The sequence below is a fragment of the Telmatherina bonti genome, assembly GCF_933228915.1.
Source record: "Telmatherina bonti genome assembly, chromosome: 6".
Classification (NCBI taxonomy): domain Eukaryota; kingdom Metazoa; phylum Chordata; class Actinopteri; order Atheriniformes; family Telmatherinidae; genus Telmatherina; species Telmatherina bonti.
In genome coordinates this window covers 29,427,315-29,439,816 of record NC_136624.1, presented here as the reverse complement: position 1 = coordinate 29,439,816, position 12,502 = coordinate 29,427,315, and the positions used below count along the sequence as shown (strand labels likewise).

General features: G+C 39.6%; 1 protein-coding gene across 5 annotated transcripts in view; it reads left to right on the top strand.

The window, feature by feature from the left end:
* The window catches only part of LOC306756915 (calcium-dependent secretion activator 1-like), a gene marked incomplete at both ends in the record, with an annotated part of 75,190 nt that overhangs the window by 56,273 nt on the left and 6,415 nt on the right, over positions 1-12,502 (top strand). For 3 of the 5 annotated variants that reach the window (XM_079241852.1, XM_079241851.1, XM_079241849.1), the window contains 9 exons: positions 2,092-2,198; positions 7,697-7,853; positions 7,938-8,079; positions 10,429-10,584; positions 10,661-10,808; positions 10,905-10,979; positions 11,087-11,170; positions 11,557-11,589; positions 11,766-11,873. In XM_079241852.1, the coding sequence (XP_079097978.1) occupies positions 2,092-2,198; positions 7,697-7,853; positions 7,938-8,079; positions 10,429-10,584; positions 10,661-10,808; positions 10,905-10,979; positions 11,087-11,170; positions 11,557-11,589; positions 11,766-11,873 (1,010 nt within the window). Of the gene's footprint in view, positions 1-2,091; positions 2,199-7,696; positions 7,854-7,937; positions 8,080-8,810; positions 8,973-10,428; positions 10,585-10,660; positions 10,809-10,904; positions 10,980-11,086; positions 11,171-11,556; positions 11,590-11,765; positions 11,874-12,502 lie in introns of all 5 variants that reach the window. The other 2 variants (XM_079241848.1, XM_079241850.1) reach the window with 2 other exon arrangements.

The window sequence follows — 12,502 nt, the reverse complement described above, 5'->3', positions numbered from 1 at the left end:
TTAAAGGAAAAAGTTCTACTTCTTTTACGTTATTATATTGGTGTTTAAGTCTATAATGAGTCTTGCCAATGCAATTTTGCCCTATTTTCTTAAGATTTCTTTAGATTTTTTTACAGAAACACCAGAGCTGCTTGGTTAACTGTACAGATGGAAAACATCTGGTTATGGTTGGGAAATAAAAAATGGATACCGTGTACATGCTTAAAAAACAACAGAGGAAAAAAACACAAATTAAGCATAAAGATTATGGATTACACACATACAGGCTTACAGAATTGTAAAATGGCAACATATTTTCCAGGACACTGAGCTGTAAACTCCATGTTTCCCCAGATGTGCTCTTCCATATGGAAACATTTGGAAAGAGTGTTCAAAGAGCTGAACGGGGCCGGCTGCCTGTAAATCTTTTGAGTGATCAAGAGAAGTTAAACCAAATCTACCTGGATGACTTGATGCCATCAGGATTTTAATCATGTTTACTGATTTGCATTTAGAATTGTTGCTTTAATATTCTGCAGTGGTTGGACACATATGTTAATAACTTTAACAGATTCATACCATAAAATTTGCCATATTTCTGCCCCAGCGGTGCCTGTAAGAGGCAAACTACTCTGCTGCTCCTGCAAGCCAGACCTTGATACAAACAGAGTGTAGATGTGCCTCCAGTGGTTCCAGATTTGGATAGTATGACCACAAAATCTAAAATTACTTGCAACACTAACCCATGTGATCCATCCATTAGTGTTAATGAAAAGATGCTAAAAGGCTGTTAAGGTTGCTTATATTTCCCCTGCTGATAAACTCTGTACAAGACATGAAAGCATAGACTGGAGCTCAGATCAGGGTTTCTTCAAACCTTCCCAGTCACATAACCCTTAGTTTTAAGTAATACCTGACAAATAAATGAAAAAAGGCCAATTGTTTGTTAAATTCTAAATACTAAATCGCCCTGAAAAAGCTGCTGTGTTTTTGTAGAGTTGCGTCTTTATGTGATTTTGAGTTTGGTTTGTGTTGCCGTTAAGTTCCATGTTCAACTTTTACACGTGTCATTCCACAAAGTCGTGCTATTGGAAAAGTCCCATTTCATAACATGTCTTATCTGATAATTCTGGTTTTTTTTTTTTTTTTTAAATAAAGTAGAGGAGAGTGTTTTGGAGCTCATGCAGATTAAAAACAAAGGTCACTCGCTGATAAATGAGGGGAGACCAAAGCAGCCTTTAAGTCCAAACATTCAGTTCATGTCAAATCAGCCTCCAGCACACTGTAAGAGTATTTCTTAAAAACATCTTTGAAGGAACCTAATGCTTCACTACATAATTAAAACGGCTATTTCCAAACAAAGACTTCATTTAGCTGGAATGAAAATGAAAAACGAAATTTAGAAAATAATTTTTTTAAAAAGGTGGAAAAAGACTAATTCTTCGGAATGAAAAGTTTTTCAATCCTTATATCGTTGTTAATAATGTCAACCTTCCAACAAGTTATACTTTTTTGTTAAAAGACAAATTTTTAGTCATACTGTATCAAATATATTAGTGAGCGTGAAATGAACATCCTACTTTATTTGATGGAAGACTTCAAAGAGAAGCACTGAAACATTTTTACAGTGTGTTCATGGAGTATTCTTAGCTGAGCCATGCGACAGCTCCTTATACAGATGTTTTATTCAGTGCCGCTTCACAATATGCATGTTTTCGATGCCACATTGCACCTCCATTTCAATGCCACTACTGTTGTGTCTGATACTCCTCCAACATAAATCTGATTATCCTACAAACACATCAGCTCTGTTGCTTTATGTCATGCAACCCAAACGCACAAACATGAAATGAGATCATGCTTCACTTGTTATGAGGGGAAGAAGTGGGGAAACATCACAGTGCTGTGTTTTATCATTTCTTTAAACAGTCCAAAATAAAAAAAAATTTAAAAAAGTTAAAAAAGATTTAGAATAAATATATATATATATATATATTTATATATATATATATATAAAAAAACAATCTTCTGAATAGTCATAAAAAATCCCCCTGGAATGCTTCTCTGTGCTTGACTAACCACTCATCCCTCACCCTCATCCTTTTGTCTCAGAGAACGTAGGCCGCTTAGTCACGCCTGCCAAAAAGCTGGAGGAAACAATTCGCCTGGCGGAGTTAGTCATAGAGGTCCTCCAGCAGAACCAGGAACACCATGCGGAGGTGAGTGAGAACCCTCTCCCCCTCAAAGCACTCTCCCTCTATACTCTCACTCTTATCTCACTCGCCCCACTGCAGGGAGTTAGTCTTATCATCAGTCTGCTATAAATAAAGCTGCTTTCATCTATGGGTTACTCAAAGAAGAAGAAGAAAAAAAAAAATCAAAGATGAATTTAATTTGGGAAAGCTGTAATTGGTGTTCAACAGACCATGGCTACATGGAGCCGGGGCGGCGATGTCTGCGCACAGGCGGTAAATAAGACAGGAGGCGATAGATAGTCTGCATCTCTTTCCTCTGATCACAGTTCACAGTGTTTCAATCTGCAACCCAGTCTCACCACAGAACGTGTGATAGTTACATGCACAGTGCAAAACCTTGGAGTTGAGCAGTTTTCACCTAAAAGCACACAGTTTATGTTATATTCCATCATAACTTCTCATCTCAGGATGATGTAGGGTCTTGTTTCCAGGGACTACACTCATCCTACACAATGTTCTCCATAGGCTGTTCACTTATTCTGGCTGTTCACTTATTCTACTTCCCTCTTGCTCCTGAATTGCTAATGTTGGGAGTTAAAAATGCTTAGGGTTAGAAAAGCATAAATATTTCAATATCTGCTCCATTTACGTCAGTGGATGCTGCCCTACGAACAACAACAGCTAAGGGTTAGTGTCATCATACAGTCTTTAACCACGTTTTGTGACACTGACATTTTAAACAAGTCCTTCCAACTAAAGTGGTTATGTCTGTCACATGTTCAAGATGTTAAATGTGCCTCCTGTAAAGTATTGCAACTACAAGCAAATGAGGGAGACATACTTCAAGCAAGTATTTCCACATCAGAGCAGATGTTACTGTCAAGTCTAACATCTAACAAGCCAAACATTTCTGCGGTAAAGTAGGCGTGGGAGGCTGGATGGAGCAGCTAAGTGGTGCACTTTCAACTACTGGCCTTCATAAGATGTGAGATTAAGATCAAGATTTGTCCTGTGAGAAAAAAGAAAAGTAAACAAAATGATTCCTAATTAGATTTGTTCATAAAAAAAATACTTCTGAAGAATTATTAACGATAATAGTTGGAGCTACGATGAATTTTTGCTGGTATGAACGTCATTGCCATGGTTACATATATACACAGCATTATGACAGAAATGTGTCTTGGCTGCTTCATTGCTAGTTTAGGGTTAAAAAAGAAAATCTGCATGTTCAGGATGACAAAATGATGATGCCATTTGATTATAGTCCATATCCGCCTGCAGGAACATGTTAGGAATAGGACAGGTTACATTTTTATAGCTGTGGACAAATTACAATCACACATTATCTGGTCAGACTGGGCTTCACTGAAACATTGTCATGTGGTCAAACAGTGAACTGAGGAAACACACACATTGTGTATGTTCTCAGTATGATGCAAGGTTTAGTTTTTTCCACTGAGAGAGCAACCATTTCCCGTAAAAGTTTATTTCCACTGACGTAGACATACTTTATTAGTAGTTTTGCAATCAGATCCAGCTTAAGTACACACAAAAAAAAAACCAAATCAACAAAGCAAACAAACAAGAAAAACAGACTTTTTTCTTTTTTTTTTTTTTTTTTTTTTTTTTACTAAATATTTAAAAAGTAAATAGACTGATCAATATCAGACTGATGTAGATAATAAACTAGCTTGATGAGTGTACACTCTATTTGTTTCTTAGCTTTTTGTGAAATATTGGGTTCACTTAGGTGTTTACATTAATTAATTGCTCAATTATATATATATATATATATATATATATATATATATATATATATATATATATATATATATATATATATATATAATTCTCTATTAAAAAGCTCACCAGCCACACAGGCTGAGGATCTGTAGTTTGATGTTGAAGCTGATCTATTATGCTCTTCACTGGGTCGATAGTTTTTGATGATCAAAAGAGTAACTTTTCATAATTTACAGTTGTATCGTCCTTTCATGGAGTCGCTCAAAACAAGTTTTTGTTATGCTTTGTTTATTTTCTTCTTTCCAGCTCTACTTTTATAGGAGCCTTGCCACAATGTGAGTGCTCCAAAACCTAAATAAACCTGTTAATTAACAACAGCAAAGACAAGAAATCTGTTCGTGTTCAGGCTTGAATCCAGTTCAAAACATGAATTTGAGCCCAGACATTCCCAGCTATTTTTTTTCTGAAGTTAATTTATTCTCTTTGTGATCTTTTCCAGAAAAATGCATCCAAAGACATGCATATCAATCTAATTGGTTATTCTTAAACATGAGTAGATGTTAGGTTCACCACCTGCCAGGGTTTCCCTCCTTCTCAACCCTGTGTAAGCAGTGAAATGCCCCCACCCCCCGAACAGCATAAAGACACTGGTTAGAGAGAGTTGATAAATGACCTGCTTATGACATCATCATAATGGATTAAGCTGTAAATAAAATGAACCCATGTTTGTCCATGATTGATAGATATTGAGTTTTATCATACTGATCTCCTGTTCCTGCTACATTAACTCATTAACTAAAACTTTGTTCATGTTTAATATAAATACCACAATTTAGCACATATAAAAAATGGGGAAGAGCATAATAGATCTGCTTCGTGTTTTACTGCATGAACTTGTTATAAACTGTCATGGAAAAACAAGCCAGCACAGAGTGTGAGTTGCAATACCGTCCACAAAATGTCCAAGTTACGAAGAAAAAAAAAAAAAACAACTTTCTTACTTGAAAAAACACAAAACATAGCTGCCTTATGGAGTCATTGTAGCTACCATAAACTTCCAGCTGATGGAAACAGGATGAACGTGTGTGGTTGTGTAGATCTGCAGGTGATCCAATGTGGTCTTAGACAATGGAGACAAAGCAGATTCATTGTATTTCTCTGAATATGCTTGACAGGCGGCAGTCACAAGTTCTGGAGATCAATCGGTACAGTATTTATATTTCTTTCTCCTCTTCAGTCCCCCATCACAACCCCCCCTGTATGGCATGTGCGCCACTATGGCAAGAGGCACGTTTCTAAGCAAAGAATCATAGGAACTGTAGCAATGGGTGGAGTTTGTAGGCGTAGACATGAGAGCAACCTTGTTTAAAAGTTGAAAAAAAAAAAAAAAGGCACATTAGCTTGCACAACATAATTGTGATCATAAAGCATGTTCATCGGGCCATGAAGAGGTTTCCTTTTTCTCCAAGCATGCTGAACCAGAAATTTTCCCAAAGTATGCTCCATGTGAACCTTTGAAGTTTGATCCACCATGAACATTTGTTCCCCCTCCATCCAGTGATTAATTTCACAGTCCACACTTGTTCAAGCATTACTTCTCCAGCTTCTCCTCCTCCATCCCCCTCTGCTGTCTGTTCTGAATATACAAACCCTTTCAAACAAATGCCTCAAACGTACATTATTGTCCTGTACATCTCCCTGTGTTTTTAACTGTCATATGACTGGTGACTGTCCCAGCAGGGAAAAGAGGTATGTAGTCAAGTTGAATGAGAAATCCCCATAAAGCTCTGTGCATGTAAAGTAGATGATTCCTCGTATCCCCCTCCTGCAGCATCAGCACACTCCCTCAGGACTGATCCCTTGACACAGTTGCATTGTTACAGCTTTACAGTCTGCGTGGTTGAACACTGAGTATGGCATAGAGTTCTCTGGGTCCTGTATGTGTCCCTTTACCATATCAAAGGTTGGAAGCTACTCTGCCTTTGAACATTTTCCCTTCCCTGTCCTGTCGGAAACTTCTACCCTCTTCCCCTTCAGCTGTCATGAAAGTATCTCCTCTTGAATGTGTTGCGGAAGAGCATTGTTTGCTGCCTGTTTCTCTAACATTAGAGCCATCGTGCTTTTTTTTTTTTTTTTTTTTTTTTAAATTTTGAGAGCGGATAGGTAAGTAGACAGGTAAGTGAAGTTATGGCTGCCGTTAAATCAGGTGGGAATATAACCTTTAAGGAAAGCTGTCAAATAAAGCATGCAGCGTAACCTGAGAAGATCAAGCTTCAGTTATTGAACTTGGCAACATGTTAGCCTGAATGATAAGCAAATAAACCAAGACTGCCAGCAAAGCAACTACTGTACTTGTGCTGTCAAAGAGCGAGGAAGTCCTGACTGTGCCAGAAAATGGTAGGCTGAATCTCCGAGACTTTTTACCTAATTGGAATGGACACACTTCCGCTCCAGAGATGCTGTGTGCTGCAGTCTTTGGTGCGCCTGGTCAAAGATGTGCATGAGTCATGTTCACATCCAGTTGGCTATGGGTTGGTTGCTGATGTGAATGGTGGACCCTCCCTCATCCCTCAGCTTGGGACAACAGCATGCTGGGAGATCCACATTTGCATGAGAAAAGCACTTTTGCCTTACTTGCACAGAATCTGTCATGAACAAATCCCACCTTGGCAAGAGCAGTGATGTTGATCTGGATGTATGTGATGGGAAAAACATCCAAACACACTTATCTGAAACACACATACTGTATCAGAACCCCCATGATGAAGCCAGTTTGTCCTCATGTAGCTCCTAAACTATAAAATAGAGAATATCTAATGGTTGAAAAAAATCTATGAACATTTTAGGACATGCACCACTTTGCCTTCTTGCAGTGAGTAAGATGGGAAAATCGATACCACCTCTTGTCCGAATGCTGAATGTGGGACGTGAGTTAGAGCCTGAAAAGCTTATTTTAACATAAAAGACTAGAAACAAGCAGAAACAGCCCCTCGTGCAGGGTTTAGGGACCTCTTAAGCATCCTGGTGATGCTGCTGAACCCAGAGAGTAATGGCACCTGAAAGGTTACTTTGTGGAAATAGAAACATAACCTTGCAGCTAATTTTTTGTTGTTGTTTGTTTTATTTTAGATGTGCAATGCAATAAATAAAACCAATATAATAATATACAATTTTATGTCTATTTCTATTGATGGCCAAAAATCCATGATTAAAACTGCACAAAATCTGTATTTGGTTGCAAAAAGTGAAAACAACTTACGGTATTATTAAAGTCAACTCCAATTTTTTTATTTTTTACACTGAAAATCTAGTTGGTTTTATGTGGAGTCTGAAATAGGGACATAAATGGGACTCCATGATAAAGAAACACAAGATAAATTTTTATTCATTCAGCAATACTTAGCAGCAAAATGCATGTAGTGTGTGTAGATTACTTAGCAGCAATTATTATCTAATTCGGTGCATTTGCAGAGCTTTATTTCCCATAAACATAATTTTTTTCATTAAAAAGTAATTGAGTTGGCATTTAACTCTGAAACAAAACTAACCAGCTGCTGTTTGGGCTTTAATTTTGAAGGACAACATTGAAGTGGTATCGACTCCCAGCAAGCACGTTTCCTAAATATATCAAATAAAAGCTTACACATACACACATTTTTACATGTAATAATCCCTACATTATATTTTCTCACTGTGCTTCTCTGTCCTTATCATGCCCCCTTATCCCCAAACATGAGGCTTGATTTGTCCCTGTGCTCTCCCTCCTGCTGTGTCTCCAGGCGTTTGCATGGTGGACCGACCTCATGGTGGAGCATGCAGAAAACTTCCTGGCCCTCTACGCCATCGACATGGATGCTGCTCTGGAGATCCAGTCCCCTGAGAGCTGGGATAGCTTCCCTCTTTTCCAGCTGCTCAACGACTTCCTCCGGACAGACTGTAAGCTCATCCGCTTGTTCCAATGTTTCCATTTCAACGCTAGTACGCTAACGTCTGTGTGTCACTGCCTCTTTTCATCCACAGATCATCTGTGCAATGGAAAGTTCCACAAACACCTTCAGGATCTCTATGCCCCTCTGGTGGTTAGATATGTGGATCTAATGGAGTCCTCCATTGCACAGTCAATTCACAAGGGCTTTGACAGAGAGTCCTGGGAGCCTGTAAAGTAAGGAGCCTCTGTGTTTCTAGCAAGGCTGTAGGCTGCTTGGAGTTGCAAGGCTTTTCTATTCAGCTGCAGTGTGTGGAGGCAGAAAAATCTGGGAGAGCAGCTTAAAACGCTCACCCAAGCTTCCTGTGGGTTCACTGTTAAAGAATGAGCCAAGAGTGGGCTGCATAACCTATTTTTTCCTTGTGAAAGAAATAGGTTATTTACTCTGGAAATAGTCTTTGATTAATGCACGTGTCTTGCCAATTTCTTTCCGACACATTGGGGTCAGAGCAACATGTAATGTTTCTGTTGTTTTGTTTGTGAACTAACCTTCATAATGTGTGCTTTGACATGATACACCAGAAGCAAGATGCCTTCAGTCTGTCACCTTTCTATTCTAATTTCTTTACCGTGGCTTTAACATGTTTACGTTTTTGTTTTTCATTGCAAAGATTGTATTTAAGGTTTATTAAAGCTAAAGTTTTTTTTTTCTTGTCTTTATACATATTCATTGCTGTCAATATTACTTTGATTCTCTTTTTCACCACATTTAATGCAGTTACATGTGTGTGTAGCTCTCTGTAAGGATATCTTCGACTCGACTGTCCTGTATTTGTGTGATGCTGTATGTTTCTGTCTTCGCCTCTTTTCAGACTTTACTTTTACAATGAGTGTTACATGGCTTTCTGCAGTTCCCACACCACTGTTATGGATTCTTTTTTTTTTCTTTTTGTCTGTCTTTTCTGCAGGAGTTTAACAAGTAATCTGCCCAATGTGAATCTACCAAATGTGAACCTCCAAATTCCCAAAGTACCAAATCTGCCAGTGCCAGTAGCAGGACTATCAGTTAACCTTCCACAAATGCCTAGCTTTTCTACCCCGTCATGGATGGCTGCTATTTATGACTCTGAGTGTGTATTCAACTAGTTTACTTTAGATCACATTGAGCTGGAAGAGAGGAACTTGGTATGAAGATGTTTCTGGGTGAAAGTTAATCGAAGTTTCCAAATTTTTTTCCAAAGTGCAGTGACCGTTTGGCCTCGAATTGTGAATGAAAGAAACAAAATGGAAATTTAAAGCATGTCTGCTTTGTGTCATTGATGCTCATGTTCATGCCAAGGTCACTCTGAGAGGTGTTAGAGTAGATGGGACGCTGCTTTCTGAAATGAGAGGCTGAAATGCTCTCATTTGTCTCAACATGCATGTTGTTGAGCTGAGGTGTGGAGATACAGGCCAAAACAGCAACAAAAGCTCTGATTGTGCATTTATATATGTATAAATATAGTGGAGATTCACACTCACAACAGGAAGATTTGCATTCTACTGTTCATGTATCTCCCCAAAGACGACATCCACAGAAGTTTGCTGTCATGACCTGGCTGATGGGCTGCAACACAAAAAGGAGAATTACAGTAAAGGGGAAAAAAAAGAAAGGTCATTTGATTAAAAACGAAACAAAGGTTAAACTCAGGGGGGGACGCAACACAATCACATTGGAAGCACCATCAGCAACAGCCTCCTTATCCACATTTTCAGAGGTCCAGCCAGTTAAGGCAGGTCGTCACAGAAATGGGGCCTGTCCAGTACAACAGTGCTGCTAAGCAACGTGGCTGTAGGTTCATCTCTGACCTTTACTGCCTGCCAGTAGTCTGATTGGGAGGGAGGACAGAGCTGTCCATGGGGGATGATAAAGTGAAGAGGCTTGGAGGGCAAGAGTCCAAACCTCTCTGTTTTATCACATCTCCTACCCCCCCCCCACCCCTCCACCCCCTCTGCATATTTCATGTTTCCCAATCAGCTTTACTCAGGATGCCTCAGTAAAGGTCTGCATGGTTTATTTGGTAAATCTGTCAGGGGCCCTACCAGCCTGGGGGACATGGATGTTGAGAGAGGGCCTGTGATGATTGATAGCCTTTTTTTTTTTTTTTTTTAAACTCATATTAGTATTATTTTTCTTTGACATGCCCTCCCTCGCGTCTCCATTCCCTCCTCCTTTGTCTTGACACGATGTGAGCAGCTGATGTATTTGCAGTTATTTTACCTGCATGTGGCCACTTCACATAACGCTCAATAATCATGCTCTGCAGTATGGTTATTGATTTCTCACAGTAAACCCTACCTGGTCCTCTTCACCCATACACTGACTGACCAGACACAGCTGTGCAAACATGAAGAAAGACATTTGGATAGAGCTGTCAGTATATGGTCAGAAAAACCTCACTGTTTGGGTGGAAAGGAGTGGCACTCTCCTCTGCACCTACCACAAAAACTCCCCACCCCTCCCTTCAACCCGTGAGTCGCTCTTTTCTTGACAGCGATGTTTGGCTTCTGACTTGTGTGTTTGCGTGTGTTTTGGCTCGATGGCAGCAACGGCTCTGGGACGTCAGAGGACCTCTTTTGGAAGCTGGACGCCCTTCAGACTTTCATCAGAGACCTGCATTGGCCTGAGGAGGAGTTTGCCAAACACCTCGAGAGTCGCATCAAGCTCATGTCAAGCAACATGATCGAGAGCTGCGTCAAGCGGTGCGTGACTCTGCATGAGGCGGGACAGAGGATTGACATTTCATAATGTGTGTAATTTTTTTCACTTGCGTTTCAGCACAAGGATGGCATTTGAGTCTAAGCTGGCAAAGAGCAGTAAGTCCACAGATTTCCGTGTTTCTCCATCACTATGCACCATGTTCAATGTAATGGTGGATGCCAAGGACCAGTCGGCTAAACTGTGTGCCATGGAAATGGGCCAAGAGGTAAAGCATGACCCGAATCATAAATGGCATGATGGAGGAAGATTGTCTGGGTTTGTGTGAAACTTTTCAGTGAAATTTCTAATGTTTTTCTTGTAGAAACAGTTCCACTCCAAAATAGATGAACTGATTGAGGAGAGTGTGAAGGACATGATCCAGCTTCTGGTTGCAAAGGTGCAACTGTATCTCAACTTTGGCTTTTTTTTCCCCAACTTTGTCAAAGCAAAGCTAACATTACAACGATAATAGCTGATCGTTGAAACATTTTCCTTATTTCTCAGTTTGTTGCCATTCTGGAGGGAGTGTTGGCTAAGATTTCCAGATACGATGAAGGAACTCTCTTCTCTTCTTTCCTCTCTTTCACGGTGAGATGAGACTCTGTCTTTAGTCTCTATTTATTTTAGTCATATCTCTTCTTCACAACTTTTACATGCTTTAAGTTGACGATTTCTCTCATTCGATTCATAAGAAAGACAACATTTAATCCCAAAATATTACATCCTAAAAAAACAAAAATGGAATACACTTTTGCTCTGCAGGACTTACTCAGAAAAAAAGGATGTTTTGTGTCTCCTGAATCACTTTTATGTCTTTTTTGCTCCATAAGAAAGAGAGCTTGTAGAAAAAAAATGGTTATATTTTTTGGAATAACTTTCAAAAATAATAACAGTGGTTTGCATAAAAAATTGTTCAAACTTAATGACTTCTGTTTCCTCATCCAGTGATGGACAGTGTTCTGCTCTGATTTCAGGTGAAAGCTGCCTCAAAATATGTGGATGTACCTGTAAGTTCAACAAGCATCCCAGGTTTCTGTTTGCCTTCAAGCTTGTGTGTTTACAGTTCAGCAAAACACTTGTAATCAATATGTGCGGTTTCTGTCACTGCCCTTTTCAAGATAGTGGTGTTTGAATGGTCAGTCGTCTCTTGAGTCATGTCCATGTTGTGCTTGTGTTTTTACAGAAACCTGGAATGGATGTAGCCGATGGCTACGTGACCTTTATGCGCCACTCTCAGGACATGCTTCGTGATAAGGTCAATGAGGAGGTGTATATAGAAAGGTTATTTGATGTAAGTAAGATGCCTTCTCCTCCACTCACGAATGGGAGGGGCCTTCCAAAATGTGGCAAAACAACAGGGCAGTGAGGGATAAGTCCCATTTTGAGACCAGGAAGTGTACTTCAGCCTGGCATATGAGGCTTTTCTGATCCTCTATCCCTCTTGACTTCTCTTTTTCTGTCTGTCTCTCTCTGAATCACAGCTGCCCTCTGCATTCTGGTGTGCATCGCCACTCTGCTTTTGGGCCTTTGTGTTTAAAAAAGAAAAAAAAAAACCTTCTATTTACAAAGAGTCCATAAAAGCATATCCAACAAGAAAAAAAGAAAAAGAAAAAAAAAAAGGGATTATCTGAAGCAGTGCTCTCTGTGGAAAGAACAGAAGTATCCATAGTGATTTTGTGCCAGAATTCCAGTATTTATTATCTGTCTTTTCTTTTTTTTTTTTTGGTGGGGGGGGGTGTCATCTCTGTACTGTGAGCCTGCTGAGGAAGTGACACAGTCCACAGTGAAACCTCCCATGCAGTCTCTTCATGCAATGTGAAAATGCTGGATGGGCCTGGGTCACATCATGATGTCAAACTCAGCGGCTGACATGTCATTCAGCTGTGCTCTGTTAGAGCAGTGGTTCCCAACCTGTAGGTG